General features: G+C 34.4%; 1 protein-coding gene across 1 annotated transcript in view; it reads right to left on the bottom strand.

Moving 5' to 3' along the window:
- Nucleotides 1–21,363, bottom strand: part of Dnajc1 (DnaJ heat shock protein family (Hsp40) member C1) — a 225,857-nt gene that overhangs the window by 88,849 nt on the left and 115,645 nt on the right. Inside the window, exon 7 of the mRNA XM_027928571.2 lies at nt 16,019–16,109. Coding sequence (XP_027784372.1) covers nt 16,019–16,109 — 91 coding nt within the window. The remainder of the gene's footprint in view (nt 1–16,018; nt 16,110–21,363) is intronic.

Genomic DNA, 21,363 nt, shown 5'->3' with positions numbered 1-21,363 from the left:
CACAACTGCTCAGTGGCACTTGGAATACCACCTTCTATAATATCAAAAGACAGATTGGTAAAGCAGATGAAAATCATGGCTTATGTATATGCCATCCACAAGAAACTCACTTCAAATATAAATACAGGTAGGTTGAAAGTAAAAGGATTGAGAAAGATATACCATGCACATATTAACCAAAAGAAAGCAGAGGTACTCAATTAATATCAAAGTAGACTTCAGAACAAAGAAAATCTGGGATGAAAAGGGATACTGTATAATGACTTATAAAAAAGGTCAGTCTACCAAAAAGACATAGCAATCCTAAATGTGTATGCACCCAAAAACAGAGCTATAAAATAAAATGCAGAAAACTGATGGAACTGAAAACAAATTCAAAATTATAGTCAAAGACTTCAACACCCCTTTCTTTATATTTAAAAGCATAACTAAACAGAAGGTAAGAAAGAATATAGAACTAAACAATATCATCAATCAACTGGATTTAACTGACATATGTAGAACATTCCATTTAACAAAAGCAGAATATATATTCTTTTCAAATACATGTGGAATATATGCCAAAGAGAGACAATATCTTGGACCATAAAACATACATTAACAAATTTAAATTAACTGCCATCAGAGTGTGTTTTCTCATTAAAAGTGAATCAAGCTTGAAATTTGTAATGAAAAGGTAAAAGGAAAATCCCTGAACACTAGGAAATTAAAGAACATAATTTTAAATAATCAATGGATCACACAGAGAAAATCTCAAGAAAGAAAAACAATGAATCTGAATCAAATGAAATTACAATATATCAAAATATGTGGGACATAGCCCAAACAGTAGAGAGGGAAATTTATTTATTTATTGATACCTGGCACTGGTTTTTTTTTTTTTTTAAATTAACTTTTCAACCATCATCTGAAAAGAAAACATTCATGGTAACATCCTTTAAAATAGCTCTGAGCAGACTGTGGTTGTAGCTCAGTGGTAGAGAGATTGCCTAGCATGTGTGAGGCACTGGGTTCGATTCGCAGCACCACATATGAATAAATAAAAATAAAGGTCTTCAACAATTAAAAAAAATAAATCAAAAAAAAAAAAAAAAAACCCAGCTCTAATAAAGCATGGCCACTACTATGTATCATAAAGCAGGTACAAGAAGTTTTATATTCAGAGTATGATATAGTACTGTCCTACATCTATGATACTAGAGGACATAATTAAAAAGGCATTATTTGAGACTTGATTCTACTTTCCAGCAGAGGCCCAAAGGATGGTACGACACAGCTCTGTAAAGAAGTGTACTTCCTTAGGATTTCCTTTCATTGGTGGCACAGTTCCCAGTACTCATTCGTAGAGAGGGAGATTTACAGCACTAAGTGTTTACATTGAAAGAGAGGGAAGGCTTCAAGTCAAATTCTAAATGTCTACATAAAAAAATTAGGAAACCAAGATGAAAACAAAACTGAAATGCATTCTGCTGTCATATATAATTAGAACAAATTTAAAAAGATAAAAACAAGCCTAAAGCAAGCAGAAGAAAGGAAATAATAAAATCAACAAAACTGAAAACAAAAACAAGAAAAAAAAATCAATGGAAAAATTCTTTGTAAATATTAATAAAATTTAAAAACATCTGGCAAAACTGATAAAGAAAAAAGAGAGAAGACAAAAGTTACCAATATTAACACTTTCTGAAAAGGGGGAAATCATAGGACATACAAACATGAAGAGAAAAAGTGAGTATTAGAAAAACTCCAGATATATAATTTTTTTTTTTTAGTTGCCAGTGGATTTTTTTACTTTATTTCTATATTTATATGTGGTGCTAAGGATCGAACCCAGGGCCTCACACATGCCAGGCAAGTGCTCTACCACTGAGCCACAATCTCAGTCCCTAGATATATAAATTTGATGATTTATATGAAATCAACCAATTTCTCAGAAATACAAATTATACCAACTCTCCATGAATATATATATATGAAATTGATATTTGAATAGCCTCATCACTACAAAGGAAAATTAATTCGTAATTTAAAAACTTCAGAAAAAGATAAGCTTAGGTGGTGTCACCAGAGAACTCTGCCAAACATTTAACACCAATACTACACATTTTTTAGAAAATAGAACACTTCCTAATTTATTATATAAAGCTAGTATTACTCTGATACTAAGGTCATACAAAAAACAATATAAAAGAGAAACCTAATATTATAGTTGGAATGCTTATGCCCCTCCAAAATTCATGTTGAAACAATCTCCAACAAGATAGGCTCTTTAAGAGGTGATTTGGTCATAGAGGATCCTCCCTCAGGAATAGGATTAAGGCCCATATAAAAGAGGCTTCATATAGAGGCACCTTTTCCTCTTCTACCCCTTCTGCCATGTGAGGACACAGTACTTGTCCCCTCCCCAGGACACAGCAACACAATACCATCCTAGAAGCAGAAACTAAAAGGTGAAGGAATTAGAATAGCTAAAACATTTTGAGAAAGAAGAATAAAATGGGAAGAATCACTTAATCCAATTTTAAAAGTTGTATGGCCACATAATCAAGAGTATCATATTGGCAGAGGAAAAGAAATGTAGACCAATGAAACAGCATAAAGAATCTAGAAGAAAATTCTTATGCCCACACAAGTAAGTGCAACTGATTTAAGATAAATATTAAGTGAAATTCAATGGAAGAGAAATATATTTTCAAAAAACAGTGCTGAAGCAAAAAAAATGAACTTCAACCTAAACCTTACAACTTTAAGACAAACGAACTCAAAATGGACCACAGAGGCCTGGCGCAGTGGTGCATGCCTGTGACCTCAGTGAGAGGCCAAGGCAGAAGGAACGCGAGTTCAAAGCCAGCCTCAGCAACAGCCAGGCACTAAGTAACCCAGTGAGACCCTGTCTCTAAATAAAATACAAAAAAATGCTGGGGATGTGGCTCAGTGGTTGAGTACTCCTGAGTTCTATCCCCAATACTCCCCCCAAAATGGATCACAGGATTGTATAAAATTATAATTTTTTTCAACAAAATTCAGGAGGAAACTTTTAAATCTTTGACCTAAAACAATTCATAGAAAACAATTAGATAATTATTCTAATTATCATTAGAATTTAAAACTTGCTCTACAATGAAAAGAAAAGCTACAGACTGGGAGAAAACATTTACAAATAACATATCTGATAAGGGACTCATATCTAAAATATAGAAAGAACACTCAAAACTCAACAGTAAAAAAGATTCAATTAGGAAGCAGGCAAAAGATATAAGGTTACAATTCACTGAAGAGAATATTTGGTTAGCAAATAAGCACATGCAAAATGTTTCACCATCACTAGATATCAGGGGAATGTAAATTAATACCATAATATCTCTATACAGCTAAAACTAAAAATAGTGACAATGTCATATGCCAGTGAGGATGCAGAGACCAGCATTTGCACACATTGCTGGTGGAATGTAAAATGGTACAGGCACTCTGGAAAATAGCTTTATGGTTTCCTAACACTCTAAACATAAATTTACCATATAATCCAGCAATTGCATTTTTGGCCATTTCCCAGATAAATGAAAACTAAGTTCATACAAAAAGTTGCCCATGTATAGCAGGTTTATATACAATCGCTAAAAATATAAACAACCAAAATGTCCTACAATTGATGAATGCTTAAGCAAATTGTGATACATGAATACCATGGAATATTATTCGTCTATGAAAAAATAAATTATTGGTACATGGAAAAACTTGGCATTATGCTGAGTGAAAAAAGCCAATCTCAAAAGGTCACATATTTTATGATCCTCAAAAATCACATTCTCAAAATGACAAAGTTATAGAGATGAAAAATACATTAATAGTTGCAGGATATTAGGGATGTCAGGGGATGGTGAAAGAAATAGGAGTGACTGAGGGTAGAATAAGAAAAAGATAAAACAATGCTAACAATGCCCCAGTATGGACTGGGGTGGTGGTTACATGAATATATAAATATGATAAAATAGTACAGAAGTACCAGTTAACACTTTGTATCAATGTCAATATCCTGATTTTGGTAGATAAGATGTCAGCAATGACAGAAATTGAGATGAGGGTACATGGAACTTCTTTGTAACTTTCTGTGAGTCTATAATTATTTCCAAGTAAAAACAAACTGAAAAACGTTACACAATTTTATTGTAGTAACAATGAAAACAGGAAAAGAAGATCCTAATATTAGGTGACTAGTACTTGTAGTTTGGGTTTAAATTTCCAGAGACATCATTATATATAGATTTAAAGGGACCATATAGACTCAACATGGCGGCGGGCAGGGAGGCAGCGCTTTCAGTACCTCCTTAGCCACGCAGACAGAGAGACACATCAGAATGTTTGGATTATGCCTGCTGAGAAACTCCCAGCAAAATTACGCTGTAGTGAGACCTAGACGGGGAGTCTGGGATTATTGGAGGTGACAGCTTGCCCCAGAGGGGTGAATCTCGGTCAACCTGTGCGCGGAGGTGCGGACCGCCACTGAAGGAGGTGTTTCAGCACTGCCGGATACTGGATACCATGTGTGGCGTAGAGACCCTTTGAAGAGGTTGCTAACCAAGCCTTCGTGAAACAGCGGACCGACAACCGAAACCTAGACTGGGACAGATCAGACATAGGTCAGACCCACCCCTCCCATTGGTCGGACACTCCGGCAAGGCGTCTGGGGCCCGCCATAGCAGAGAGCTGACGTCACCAGAGTTTGGCGGACGGGATCCCTTCGCAGCGAAATCACTTCAACAGGTGTGTGACTCCCATCCCCACCAGATGCATACAGCTGGGAAACCTCAAAAATCTAGCCCCAGAGCTCCGTGGGTGTGAAGGTAGGGGCTGAGGGAAGCACAGGGGACTCCCGACCCCAAACTCCCCCTACCACCAGCAGCGACACCCAAGGCCTTAACTGCCAGCTCCCGGGGGTGTGGCCACCAAAGGAGTCCAGGCAATTTAAGCTGACGGTTCCCAGATCGCCCGCTCCACAACCTTGGGGTCTGGGTGAATGGCAAACAGAGAGAGTGCTCAGTCGTTCGGGAAATAGGGCACTCAGGGGGGCTGAAAGTGTAACTAGATCTGTGGAGAACACCTCTGGTGAGCAGGGCCTGGCTGGCAGGAGGAAGGGGGGAGGGGCCGGAGAAGAGAAATGGCTCTGGACTAACAGGATTGGAGAGACGCCCAGTAGGGGAAAAGGAGCTGCCTTACAGGGATTGCTGCCAGCACATAGAGGGCAGAAGCTTGGCTCAGAGGGCACAGCTCCACCTACTGGAAGAGAAGAAAATAGAACTCTAAGACTTCATTTATCATTTTTTTTCTTTTTCTTTTTTTCCCTTTTCAATTTTTATTGTTCTTTCCATTCTCCTCTATTCTACCTATTTTTCTATCCCTCTTTTTCTTTAAGGACTTCTTCCTTCCTCTTCCCCCTAACGTTCACCTCAAGCATTATGACTTTCATTACGGGTAATCTTCTAAATGCAAGTAGGTAAATGTTCCGAGACTGTCTATATGGCTCCGAAGTACCTAGCTACTACCAAATACCCTGATCCTTTCGCCTGTTAATATCTCCCTTCAGTAGAGAAATCTTCTAAGTTGCCAAGACATACTAACCTTCATACCATCATAGCACCCAACCTAAACATAAAGTCCTAAGACCAAACAACAAATCACCATATGCCTACAGAATCCGTAAGCCTTTTATGAAACGAATGAATCATCTTTAAATTACAATAAAGCCCAACAGCTCTAGACATAGTCTCCCACCACAAAGGAGAGACCACAGAGATATACAAAACCAAAACAAATTTATAGGAGAAAACAGAAGCACAGCAGTTAAACAGAGTTGGAAAGTAACGTGAACACCATGAAAAAACAAGGGAAAAAAGGATTACAAACAATGCAGGACAACTTAAATTTACAGGAGAACCTAGAGGCATCAGAAAAATGGACAGAGAAAGAACTCAAGGCATAACTGACTCAGATGGAATGGAATCATAGAGAAGTCATTAGACAGCAAGTCCAAACAATGAAAGAATACTTTGAAAATGAATTACATAAGCAGATTCAAGAAGCGAAAAATCAAATCTACCAGGAGATAGAGATTTTTTAAAAAAATCAAACAGTAATCCTAGAAATGCAGGAAACCATAAACCAAATCAAAAACTCAAATGAGAATATTACAAGTAGACTAGATCAAATAGAAGTCAGAACATCAGATAATGAAGACAAAGTTTATCAACTCGAAAAGAGTATAGTCAACTCAGAAGGGCTGGTAAGAAACCACAAGCAAAACATCCAAGAGATATGGGATGTCATAAAAAAACCAAACTTAAGAGTCATTGGGATAGAGGAAGGTATAGAGGTCCAAACCAAAGGAATGAGCAATCTGTTGAATGAAATAATTTTAGAAAACTTTCCAGACATGAAAGATGGAATGGATTGCCAAATGCTGGAAGCCTACAGGACCCCAAACAAACAAAACCGTAATAGACCAACTCCAAGACACATTATTATGAAGATATCCAACATACAGAACAAGGAGAGAATATTAAAAGCTACAAGAGAAAGGAGGCAGATTACATTCAGGGGTAAACCAATTAGGTTAATGGCTGATTTTTCATCACAGACGTTGAAAGCGAGAAGATCCTGGAACAACATATTTCAAATGCTGAAAAATAATGGATTACAACCAAGAATATTGTATCCAGCAAAATTAAGCTTCAGGTTTGTCAATGAAATTAAAATTTTTCACGACAAACAAAAGTTAAAAGTATTCGCAGCCAGAAAACCAGCACTGCAAAGCATTTTGAGCAAAACACTACAAGAAGAGGAAATGAAAAACAGCACCCAAAACTAACAGTAGGAGGTAACTCAGTAAAGGGGGAGAAAAAAATAATCAAAGAGGAAAAACAAGCCAAATTAAAATAAATAAATAAATAAATGAACAAACATGACTGGAAGTACAAACCATATATCAATAGTAACCCTAAACGTGAATGGCTTAAACTCACCAATCAAGAGACATAGGCTAGTAACTTGGATTAAAAAAACAGATCCAACAATATGCTGGTTTCAGGAGACTCATATGATAGGAAAAGACATACACAGGCTGAAGATGAAAGGTTGGGAAAAATCATACCACTCACATGGTCCTCAGAAGCAAGCAGGAGTGGTCATACTCATATCGAATAAAATCAACTTCAAACTTAAGTTAATCAAAAAGGATAAAGAAGGACACTATATACTGTTAAAAGGAACCATCCACCAACAAGACATAACAATTATCAATATGTATGCATCAAACAATGGTGCTACAACGTTCATAAAACAAACTCTCCTCATGTTCAAGAATCAAATAGACCACAACACAATAATTATGAGTGACTTCAACACACCTCTCTCACCATTGGACAGATCCTCCAAACAAAAGTTGAATAAAGAAACTATAGAACTCAATAACACAATCAATAACCTAGACTTAACTGACATATATAGAATATATCAACCATCATCAGGTGGATATACGTTTTTCTCAGCAGCACATGGATCCTTCTCAAAGATAGACCATATATTATGCCACAGGGCAACCCTTAGTAAATATAAAGGTATGGAGATAATACCATGCATCTTATCTGATCATAATGGAATGAAACTGGAAATCAATGATAAAAGAAGGAAGGAAAAATCCTGCATCACCTGAAAAATGAACAATATGTTACTGAATGATCAGTGGGTTACAGAAGACATAAAGAAAGAAATCAAAAAATTCTTAGAGATAAATGAAAATACAGACACAACATATCGGAATCTATGGGACACAATGAAAGCAGTTTTAAGAGGGAAATTCATTGCCTGGAGTTCATTCCTCAAAAAAAGAAAAAGCCAACAAATAAATGAGCTCACACTTCATCTCAAAACCTTAGAAAAGGAAGAGCAAAACAACAGCAAATGTAGCAGAAAGCAAGAAATAATTAAAATCAGAGCAGAAATCAATGAAATTGAAACAAAAGAAATCATTTAAAAAATTGACAAAACTAAAAGTTGGTTCTTCGAAAAAATAAATAAGATTGACAGACCCTTAGCCATGCTAACGAAGAGAAGGAGAGAGAGAACTAAAATTACTAACATATGGGATGAAAAAGGCAATATCACAACAGACACTACAGAAATACAGAAGATAATTAGAAATTATTTTGAAACCCTATATTCCAATAAAATAGAAGATAGTGAAGATATCGACAAATTTCTTAAGTCATATGATTTGCCCAGATTGAGTCAGGAAGATAAACACAATTTAAACAGACTAATAACAAAGGAGGAAATAGAAGAAGCCATCAAAAGACTACCAACCAAGAAAAGCCCAGGACCGGATGAGTATACAGTGGAGTTCTACAAAACCTTTAAAGAAGAATTAATATCAATACTTTTCAAGTTATTTCAGGAAATACAAAAAGAAGGAGCTCTTCCAAATTCATTCTATGAGGCCAACATCACCCTGATCCCAAAACCAGACAAAGACACTTCAAAGAAAGAAAACTACAGACCAATATCTCTAATGAACCTAGATGCAAAAATCCTCAATAAAATTCGGACGAATTGGATACAAAAACATATCAAAAAAAATTGTGCACCATGATCAAGTAGGATTCATCCCTGGGATGCAAGGCTGGTTCAATATACGGAAACCAATAAACGTTATTTACCACATCAATAGACTTAAAGATAAGAACCATATGATTATCTCGATAGACGCAGAGAAAGAATTCTACAAAGTACAGCATCTCTTTATGTTCAAAACACTAGAAAAACTAGGGATAACAGGAACTTACCTCAACATTGTAAACGCTATCTATGCTAAGCCTCAGGCTAGCATCATTTTAAATGGAGAAAAATTGAAGGCATTGCCTCTAAAATCTGGAACAAGACAGGGATGCCCTCTCTCACCACTTCTATTCAATATAGTTCTCGAAATACTGGCCAGAGCAATTAGACAGATGAAAGAAATTAAAGCCATAAAAATAGGAAAAGAAGAACTTAAATTATCACTATCCTATCCCAAAAGGGTCTACAAAGAAACTACTAGAGCTAATAAATGAATTCAGCAAAGTGGCAGGATATAAAATCAACACGCATAAATCAAAAACATTCCTGTATATTAGCGACAAATCTTCTGAAATGGAAATGAGGACAACCACCCCATTCACAATATCCTCAAAAAAAAAAAAAATTGGGAATCAACCTAACAAAAGAGGTGAAAGATTTATACAATGAAAACTACAGAACCCTAAAGAGAGAAATAGAAGAAGATCTTAGAAGATAGAAAAATACACCCTGTTCATGGATAGGCAGAACTAACATCATCAAAATGGCGATTTTACCAAAAGTTCTCTATAGGTTTAATGCAATGCCAATCAAAATCCCAACGGCATTTCTTGTAGAAATAGATAAAGCAATCATGAAATTCGTATGGAAAAATAAAAGACCCAGAATAGCAAAAGCAATTCTAAGCAGGAAGAGTGAATCAGGAGGTATAGCGATACCAGACTTCAAACTATAATACAGAGCAATAATAACAAAAACAGCATGGTACTGGTACCAAAACAGGCGGGTAGACCAATGGTACAGAATAGAGGACACAGAGACCAATCCACATAATTACAATTATCTCATTTTTGACAAAGGGGCTAAAAGCATGCAATGGAGGAAGGATAGCATCTTCAACAAACGGTGCTGGGAAAACTGGAAATCCATATGCAACAAAATGAATCTGAATCCCTTTCTCTCGCCATGCACAAAAGTTAACTCAAAATGGATCAAGGAGCTTGATATCAAATCAGAGACTCTGCGTCTAATAGAAGAAAAAGTTGGCTCCGATCTACATACTGTGGGGTCAGGCTCCAAATTCCTTAATAGGACACCCATAGCACAAGAGTTAAAAATAAGAATCAACAAATGGGACTCACTCAAACTAAAAAGTTTTTTCTCAGCAAGAGAAACAATAAGAGAGGTAAATAGGGAGCCTACATCCTGGGAACAAATGTTTACTCCTCACACTTCAGATAGAGCCCTAATATCCAGAGTATACAAAGAACTCAAAAAATTAAACAATAAGAAAACAAATAACCCAATCAACAAATGGACCAAGGACCTGAACAGACACTTCTCAGAGGAGGACATACAATCAATCAAACAAGTACATGAAAAAATGCTCACCATCTCTAGCAGTCAGAGAAATGCAAATCAAAACCACCCTAAGATAACATCTCACTCCAGTAAGAATGGCAGCCATTATGAAGTCAAACAACAAGTGCTGGCGATGATGTGGGAAAAAGGGTACACTTGTACATTGCTGGTGGGACTGCAAATTGGTGCAGCCAATTTGGAAAGCAGTATGGAGATTCCTTGGAAAGCTAGGAATGGAACCACCATTTGACCCAGTTATTCCCCTTCTCGGACTATTCCCTAAAGACCTTAAAAGAGCGTACTATAGGGATACAGCTACATTAATGTTCATAGCAGCACAATTCACAATAGCTTGACTGTGGAACCAACCTAGATGCCCTTCAATAGATGAATGGATTAAAAAAATGTGGCATTTATACACAACGGAGTATTACTCAGCACTAAAAAATGACAAAATCATGGAATTTGCAGGGAAATGGATGGCACTAGAGCAGATTATGCTAAGTGAAGTTAGCCAATCCCTAAAAAACAAATGCCAAATGTCTTCTTTGATATAAGGAGAGCAACTAAGAACAGAGTAGGGAGGAAGAGCATGAGAAGAAGATTACCATTAAACAGGGACGAGAGGTGGGAGGGAAAGGGAGACAGAAGGGAAATTGCATGAAAATGGAAGGAGACCCTCATCGTTATACAAAATTACATATAAGAGGAAATGAGGGGAAAGGGAAAAAAAACAAGGGAGAGAAATGAATTACAATAGATGGGGTAGAGAGAGAAGATGGAAGGGGAGGGGAGGGGAGAGGAGGGGGGATAGTAGAGGATAGGAAAGGCAGCAGAATACAACATACACTAGTATGGCAGTATGTAAAAACGCAAATGTGTAACCGATGTGATTCTGCAATCTGTATACGGGGTAAAAATGGGAGTTCATAACCCACTTGAATCAAATGTATGAAATATGATATGTCAAGAGCTTTGTAATGTTTTGAACAACTAATAAAAAAATAAAAAAAATAAAGGGACCATATATATAGAAATAAGGATGATATAGTCTGGAAAGCTGAGCTGTTTATTCAAAAAACAGTTTTAGTGATGCCAAAGACATTCTTGAAGAAATGTTGTTGAAGAGTTTAAATTGTTTTCAGAAGTATGAGGGTGGAAAAGAGTAATAGAGTATTTCTCCCCACTACTTGCAGTGCTGGAGATTGAACCCAGGCAGGACCTCATGCATACTAGGCAAGTGCTCTAACACTGAGCTATAATCCAAGCCTTAGTATTTCTAAATTCATTCATTAGTTCAAGACATATTTACTGAGTATGTAATATATATATATATATATATATATATATATATATATATATATATATATATATATATATGCCTGGCATTGTTCTAGGCTCTGGGTTTATAGCCACAAAGGACATATATATATATATATAAGTACCAGACAGCATGAAGCTTATAAATTCACACATTATTTTGTAAAGCATACCACTAAATTAGGTATTCATTTCCAAACTAATAGGTAAATTTTTGATTAAAATTTGAATTATTAATCTATAGCCACAAACATTTATATATTCAATTAGATAAAAAACTTAATGGAATCATTTTAGAGAGAAAAGTAAAACATAGTGCATATATACATAGCACTATGATTTGAAATATTAAAGGCATTGATAATTTATATTTGAGCTGTATTATTCAAAAAATTCACTCTTTTATTATAATTAGTATAAAATATTCTCTAGGGATTTTTTATCTACATACAAAATCTTGGAAGTATGGTTTCTACTGGGTTTTAAAACATAATATAGCTCCTAAGTTGAGGTACAGAGTTTCAATTAGTCCTATTTCCAAATATAATGGAGCTGGGGACTAATCATGCCTTACCATAAATAAAGTTATCTTCAGTTATCTTGTTATTCTCCTATCCATGAACACCCTATATATAAGGCAAAGTCAAAGTGTTTTAAATCGAAATTGGAGCTACACTTCCCCGCCAAGCCTCTTTTTTCCTCTTTCTCATTAACCTGTGAATTAATTTATACATCAGCATCAGCATCTCCTTTCTTCATGAACCCAAGTTTTCTAGGAAACGAATATTCTTTATCTTAAGGAAGGTGAATGCTCTCTCATCCTGAGACACTAAAAAGGCATATTCTGTCCCCACTGTCACTAAATGTCTCATCCTACTTTGTGTCTCCTTGGTAACCAACTTAGGTCCACCACTGGAACATGCAACGGGGTGCACAAAACAAGCAGCAAAACATGACTAATGTCGAAAACAGTATTTTTACATATAAAGATGTACTTGGCAGGAGGATTTGATAACTTTTGTAATTTTAAAATCATAAAAGTTATAGAGAAAAGAGCAAAGGAATTACTAAGTTTTACTTCTACCTTTTCTTTTATCTATTCAAATAATGACCTTTTCAGACAATATCTCTATAAAATGAGCTAAACATCTATTTTGCATTCATTGATAATGTATTATTTTTAAAAAGCTAATAAGAAAGGATTTGAATGTTTTTGCCACAAAAAAATAAAAAACATTTGAGAAAATAGATATTTGCCCTGATTTGAACATATATAATAATACATACATGTATCAAAACATCACATGGTATCCCATAAATATGTGCAATTTTTATGTGTAAATTTAAAAACTTTTTAAAAAATGAGCCAGACCTGGTGGCACATGCCTGTAATTCCAGTTACTTGGGAGGCTGAGGCAGGAGGTTTGCAAGGTCAAAGTCAGCCTTGACAAATTAACCAGACTCTGTCTCAAAAAAAAAAAAAAAAAAAAAATGCTGGGACTCAGTGGTAGAGTGCCCCTGGGTTCAATCCCTAGTACCAAAAAGATAAAGAAAAATATATAGACTTACATATAGAAATACATATATATACACACATATATATGTGTATATACATATGTACATATATAAATGAATTTTCCATTCATGATATGAATTGTTTCATTTTCATTTTTAATTCTTAAAAATTGACTTCTATTGATTTAGAATGGGACAGGGAATTATAGCTCCATGGTAAATCATTTGCCTGGTTTGATCCCCAACACAGAAAACTTTTTAAAAAGTGATTTAAGGATGAAATTCACATAAATAGAGAATGTATAAAAATATCCCAAATACTCAAAAAATATTTATATTCTTATAAATATTTATTTATTTAAACTTATAAAATTGATTAAAGGTTCATAAAAATAAGTGCCAAACATTTCCCAGAGATTGACAATTTTTTTGCACAAAGATTTCTTAGAAGGATATTTATTTTTAAGAAATTACCCTATTTACACTCCCCCTCCTCTGAAATATCATTTTAATAAGACCACCACACCCTACTGAAGGTAGTTCTGATACAAGCCTCTGAGAATACTGCACCACAAGCAGTAAAGCAGATAGATGTGAGGGAAGAATAGCAGTTAGATGGTGAAAATTAACTTAATCTGCTTGAGTTGCACTAACTCAATTAAATAGATAGAAATATTATTATGAACTCAGTATTCCAATGATAGTCTTAAAACTAAGGAGGATAGGGGCAAATGAAATGCACACTAGAGGTTCTGGGATTCCTTTATGTATTAATTCTACAGTACATAATACAGAACACTACAATGAAATTAACAAAATTAATTAAAATATTCTTTTCATGTAACCATTAGAGACTACATTAAAATACACACGACAATTTTTGACATTGTTAACAGTGAATGTGACTGTTCTTTACCATTCTTAATGTTGATACCATCACCTTTTCCAAATCTATCACTAATAGGAAAATAAAAAGAGAGAGAGAAACAGCAGTCTCATTACCTAGAGCCTAGTATGAGTATTGTTTTACATGTTTTATTACATTTACTTATTCTATTCTGAGTTTCAATAACTGATAAATTAGTAATAAATTTTCAAATGTTTTAGAAGACTATTATATATCTACTGAAGAACAGAGAGGGCTGTCAGATACTTATTTAAGATTTTGTGTTCCTTCACATTTTTAAATTAAGGAACAAAATAAAAGTATTATTAAAATCTTAGAATTTTAATCAAATTCTTAGAACAAAAGTCTTTGAATATAGCTGGGGATACAGTTTAGTGGTAGAGCCCTTGCCTATCATACATGAGGCCCAAATACCACAAGCAACAAAAACAAAAATCTTTGAACAATTTTAGAAAAAAATGACTACAAACTTCAGAAGGAGCTTTTTCATTGTGATAAGTATTTCATATTTAACCTGTATTCTCATACAGGCCATATGTATAGTTAGTTCATTATCATTAGACAATTCTAACATATGCCAAAATTGAAAAGTAATAACTGGTTTGTTACAAAAAATTATATGAAGCTATGAAATATAGTGTGTTCACACTCTCTCTACAGGTAAAATCTAGGTTAGTTTAATATTTTCTCTTTTTTATTAATGTGATTTTTTTACTTTTGGTGAATCTGAAAGGCTTGAAAATATTTATGTACTATCTTACTTAAAAACAATTATATAAAAATTACATTTGTAATTTCATTTGCCCATTTCTTCCCACCACATGCATCTGCCAACCTTAATATGTAATCTTCTATTATCCTAATTCTTCTCTCAACAGAAGTTTGCTTTAAAGAATTATATAACTGACATGAATATTATTTTGTAATTGTCTTTTGTAATTGTCTAGAAACTTGTCTAGATGCTTAGATGACATTTATAAATATACATGGAACTATACTTATTTACAGTTCATAATCCATTCATCCATTTACTGAACATTTGCTATGGGCCAGAACACTATTCAATGCTGCAGACACAATATAAAAAACAGTCCTTAAAGCTGCCTAGAAACACGAAGGAATATTGTAGACAAAAAATAGCACCTTAAAAATTACTATGCCCTAACCCCTGAAATTTGGAGTGAGCAACACATGTAAAGTCCCTACCCTCATGGAGCTTATATTTTATTGGAAGAAACCAGATGTAAACAAAACTAATAAATAATGTTAAGTGGTATGAGATGCTCTGGATAAAATAAAGCAATGTAAAGACACAGAGCATTTATGTGTGGAAAAGATAAAGAAAAGCTAAAATTAGATAAAAGGACCAGGGGTTGGAAAATGTCTTCTTTAATAGTATGTTCAACTTTTCCTAAAATCAGGAAGAACTATCTTTAGTATTCAATGGAAGATTTCTTTATAATATGCTGATCATTTATTCAAGGTTGCTCACATCATACAACAATATTGCAAACGGAACAAAGACTTTCAAAACAATGCTATAGCATTGTACAGTACTGTTAAAATATACGGTAGTTGGTTAGATTTGGCACTAAATATCAATTGTGCCTGGCATGGTGATGCATGCCTGTAATCCCAGCAACTAAGGCAGCTGAGGCAGGAGGATGGTAAGTTCAAGGCCAGCCTCTCCAGCTTCGTGAGACTCTGTCTCAACATAAAAAATAAAAAGGGCTGGGGATGTAGTTCAGTAGTAGAGTGCCCCTGGGTTCACTCCCTAGTGCCCATCCCCCAAATCAATTATAATCATAGTACTGAATATAATAGGACTTTGTAGATTTTGGAAGACCCCATACTTGAAGAGTTGTGTGACTCCATATTGATTTTATCCCTCCTTTGGATTTTGGACTTTGAGTTTAGTAATAAAGAATTTTTCTATGCACAATACATTAAGTACAAGTGAGTCTATTGGAAAGTGGTAAAGAAATCATAAAAAATTTAATGACTGCTGAATATGAATTTAAAGACAATCCAAATTTAGTCAGTTTTATATGACACTGTTAACAAAGTAAGAGAATCTTTAAAACTCACTTGGAAGTGTTTCAAGTTCATTTCTAGTCAGTGCATCTTCTTTTTCCTTCAATCTTGTTTCTTTATATTTAGCATAAAACTGCCCAGCATCCTTAAAAAAAGAAGTTGTAAGTAAATTAACATACAAATCAGTTTGCTTTGTCAGTGTTTTCACTATAACTTCCTTTTAAAGCAGTATATTCATTTTATAAGTAGGCATTCTTTTTTTTAATATATATTTTCAAATTTTATGATGAACACAAAAAACTGAATAAACACTTCTCTACAAGTTTTTTCTCCTGAAGAATTAAAGCCACTAGTATGGCAATATGTAAATCAATGGATGTGTAACTGATGTGATTCTGCAATCTGTATATGGGGTAAAAATGGGAGCTCATAACCCACTTGAATCAAAGTGTGAAATATGATATATCAAGAACTATGTAATGTTTTGAACAACCAACAATAAAAAATTAAAAAAAAAAAAAGAATTAAAGCCAGAAACTGCATGAGTATAAATTTAAGTAAACTCTTTTCTCTCATATATGAAAAGGAGCTTTACACTTCCTGTTTTCTTCCATCATATGGCATTTTCTTGAAATCACACTATTAGATGGACAGACAGAGAAAAACTCATTTGCTGAACTGAATTATTTGGCAGCACTCAGTCTATTTTCATATTAGTCCCTTACCTCCAATATATTTTCAAAATTATTATGTGCAGATCTGATGATAAAACAAATATGAACATGGTGATATAAATGAAAAGTCATCCTCCTCCTTCCATCACCTTTAGATACAAACTATAATAATGGAGGGTTGAGGACTGAGGACACATAATGCACACACTTAGGTAAGATATAGTGGCTAAAGTCTCAATGAGTGCACATAGGTAAGAGACTTCAGCAAGGTGCCCCCAAACGACTAGGCCTTAAATAATCACAGACATGAAAATGAACAAATTGATGCTTTAGGTATATGATGATCCTAACAATGAAAAAAAAAAGTAAAACATATTCCCTATATGCCTTGACTTAAACTTCATATTCTATAGCAACAACACTTGTAGCTACCAGTTCACGCTGTGTTTCCATGACTACATTTGCTTTGCCCTCTAGCTGAAGTGATTTTGCTCCCCCACCATTATTCTGGCAAACTACTTTCCATAGTTGAAAACTGTTCAAGCAATATCTTCTCCTGTATGCTACTTCTGTACTTAAACACTTTTATGAATATATAATGCTGTATTCTTTCCTAGAAGATAGAACATTTGAGATAGGAATATGTGTATACCCAGTGCAAGTATCTTGCCATAGAGTGGGCAATAAGTGTTAACTGAACACAACTAGATTGAAATATATGAAAAACCTTATAAAGAAAGAAATGAAAGACTTGATGATTAATATGGAATAAGAAAAGAAAGGTATCAAAGATAACTGTAGGGTAACATTACTAGACTCTAAGATTTCTTAAGATTTTTAAGGCAGATATATCATAGATCCATCTGAGAAGGTTATTTCTGCAGAAAATAAAGAAATAAAACCAATCTTTGACACCACCCAGATCAGAAGTAAATACATGAGCACTTAAGCCCTAGATTGGAATTATCTCTTTTCATCTATGACTATATCCAAGTCAAAGCTTTCTTCTACATTCTATGTCTCTTTGGATTATTTCAGAACTCTTATTATTAATCTGATAATGAATTAGGGAAATAATAAGGTATTTCTAAAATCATTGCATAAATATAGTAAAGATGTTTCTTTATTCTTTTCATTCTCATTTTTATGTTTCTACCTCATTTCTACTAGAAGGGTTCCCACAGTCCTGGGCCAGCTAAACAGTGGTGTAACTTGAAAAGCACAGAAGGTCATGCACCCAACTTATTCATTCTCCCATGCCCATATATACTTTAAATTTCAACAGGGTTTTGGGTTAAAGTTTTATCATCCCTTAATATTCCCCACCCCCCTTAAAAAATTCAACCCTGGAGGAGTATTATTTTATATTAAGCCATATCAGTTATTTATACCTTGGTGTGAATGAATGAATGAGCTTATTAGCTTCTTTCCACAGAGTAGGTTTTAATAGTAGGGAAGAAGAAAAGGCCAGGAAGGCATTGGCTCCTTGAGGGGAGTAGGAAATGTGGCACCATGCAAAAAAAAGAAGGGCAAAGGTTAGTTATATATGAGAGGTGAAAGGAGGTAGGTTGAAATCAATCATCATAGTATAGTACAGTGAGATATGATTAAGAGGACAGATTTTGGAGCCAGACTACCCAGATGAAGATCCCAGCTCTGCCATTTTACTAGCTATATGACATTCAGCAAATCACTTTCCTTCTCTATGGGTCAATTTTCTCATTCATAAAATGGGGATAATAAAATTACCTAACTCAGAGAAATCACTGTGACGATAACTGTCAATGTTTGGGAAACACTGAAGAATGATGTTTTGTGCCTAGTTAGGCTTTATATTTTTATCATTTTGACTAGAATCTTGTTGTCTACCAAAAGGGTAAGTTTTTAATGATTTATACTTCAACAAATGCCTCTGGCCAAATCCTGTATCTTGCTGCTTATATGATTTCTATCTATATCCTTCTTGTCTCAATGGAAAGACCTGTTGCTGGGTAACAGCAACTTCCTTCTAGTGGTCTTGCCAAATTTGAACATTTCTCTACTAATGTTTCTTCTTTTTGCAATAGCACACAATTCCACAAAAAGTTCTTCTTTAAAATACCTATTTGATCCCAAACAACATTCATCTGAGGGCTGCAATGCACTGAACAACTTAACCTTTTCCAGCTAATCCAAGAGTTTCCATACATTCCTGTCTCATTCACTATTGGTTGAAGGCAGAGCGTCTTCCATTTGTTCCATTTTATTTAAATGTTCCTCATGCTTTTTCTTTTTTTCTTATCCTACTTGTATTTTCAAATTATAATTACATATGTGCTTTCCAGAAAGCATTACTTCACTAACAAACCTATAATTTAAAAAAGTTCCACTGTACTAAATAACTACTTTGTTTCAACTATCCTTGTATATGGCATGGGATATCACACTTTCAGATGCACTGACAAACAGAAGACTCTAAAAGAAAAGTGATCAAATGGTGAGGCAGCTTGAAACTCTCTGTATCTTGTAACAGATTGGAGATGAGAAGATTTGGGATAACCTGATAACTACCTCAGAATATTTTAAGGGTTACTGCAGGAAAGAATGGTGTGAATTCTACATAAGTTTCAGAGATGGAAGTTTTGATAAAACTTTTGGACAAACAAGGAAGCATTTTCTGGTAATTAAGATTTGGTAAAAATAAAATAGACGGACTCAGGAGGTAGTATTCCAGAAAAGACTAGGTGACTGTTATTTAAGTTCTAAAGGGGATCAGTCACTCAAAAAGCGGTTGAACAAGATCAACTGTTTCCAATCTTTCTTCTTTCCCATTCTTCCTTAGAGGTTATTTCAAGAGAACACAATTGTTGTATTTAGAAGAGAAAATACCTCTCTCCTCAAAAAAAAAAAAAAAAAAAAAAAAGTCATTTTGAGTCCAGAATAAACTCCAGTTTACCTAAACAGGAGTTACATATTTCCTACGAATATAAACATCATATTCATCCCTTCATCTTTTATATATTGCCTGTCCCATCATAGAGGTTTAATAAATATTTAACAAATAAATGAATGCTTACTTTAATTCATTAAGGCTCTGAACTGCCTAGATTTAGTTCCATAATACTGTATTAAAAATGAAAGAGTTTGATTCTCTAGGAGTTTATAATTGTTTGGGGTAGAATCATGAGCAAAAGCTTTTACTCTATCTAGAAGCAACTTTCTTTATACTTAACAAAACTTCTTGAAGAGTTCAATATTCACCTGTGTAGACAACAAGCTGAGGGCTTGATTTTACATTTGAAATTAAGGCAAACTTAAATTTATGTCATGAGTATTCATTGTATTTAACTGTAAAGTATAGGCACCTGCACAAAAAGTTATATATATTTATTTATATTTATCTACTGAACCATTATTATGTATTCTTTTGTTAGGATATGCGGGGATTATATGATACAAAAGTTGTCCTTCAAAAAGGCATAAAAATAGGAATGAGCATGTAGTTCAGTGGTAGAGTGCTTATCCGGCATATGTGAGACCCTGGGTTCAATCCCAGATACTGCTAAAATAAATAAACTAAATTGGAATATAGAATACAAGTTCCTTGAGAACAGGATTTTTCTTTTCTATTTTAATTTCCATGGCCTAGTACAGTTCCTGGTACATAGTAAGGACACATAAATATTTGCTGAAGAGAAGATGGTACTTGCCCAGCATTCTATCTTTTCCCCTACATTTCCATGTCCTCTTAAGATCAGGTAGGTTCAAAGAACTAGTTCTAGATGAACTGTGGATGAAAGTATTGTTTAAAAACAATATCATTTACAAATCAACAGAAAAGCTTATGCAAATCTCTAGCTCTCTACACTTGCCATGGTGAGCAAGGAGAACACATGTTTCAGATGGGCACAGCTAGAAGCTGGCAAAGACATCATTGTGCTCAGTTCCTGAATGCCTAGCTAGAACAGAATGCTCCCTTTCCTAACAACCATGATGGACATATGGAATAATCCAGAAAAATATTTACAGCTACTGGAATTTCAGGATATCCCTCATACAAAATGGTTGAGACCAAAAGTGTTTCAGATTTCTGATTTTTTCTAAATTTTGGATATTTGTATATAGATAATGAGATATTTTGGGGATGAGACCCAAGTCTAAACACAAAATTATTTTATATTTCATACATACCTTATAGCCTGAAAATAATTTTATACAATATTCTTGAAGGTAACTTCATACAACATTCTTAATATTGTATATGAAATTCTGTGTACACTGAGCTATCAAACTGGTAGCATCAATGTCAATAACTCAAAAAATTTTGAATTTTGGTGCATTTTGGGATCAAGGGATGCTCAATTTATAATACAAAATGCTAAGTGTTATAAAGTTAGTACAAGAGAATGTACCATGGGAACTTTTGGGTTGGCCTTATAAAGACTTCATAATGATGATAATTTAGCCAAACTTTGAAGATGTAATATTTCTGAGGTTAGTGGTCTGTGATGTGAAGAAAATACATACATAAATCTTTCTTTTAACATTGTGACATACTTCATTATGTGATAAAAATAACATACTGAGCTGGCCTTGTGTTACACTTTGGCTTGCTTTTACTTCTTTTTATAAACTTCAAAATATTAAGCAACCTAAGGAAAGATTGGAAAAAAGGGCACTGATCTAAAGTGAGCAGAAGCCAGGAAATATGAGAACAAGGAATGTGGAAAAGCTTTGAGAAGAGGT

Source organism: Marmota flaviventris, chromosome 12 (genome assembly GCF_047511675.1).
Source record: "Marmota flaviventris isolate mMarFla1 chromosome 12, mMarFla1.hap1, whole genome shotgun sequence".
In the NCBI taxonomy this organism is placed as follows: Eukaryota; Metazoa; Chordata; class Mammalia; order Rodentia; family Sciuridae; genus Marmota; species Marmota flaviventris.
This window is presented reverse-complemented; position numbering and strand designations above follow the sequence as displayed.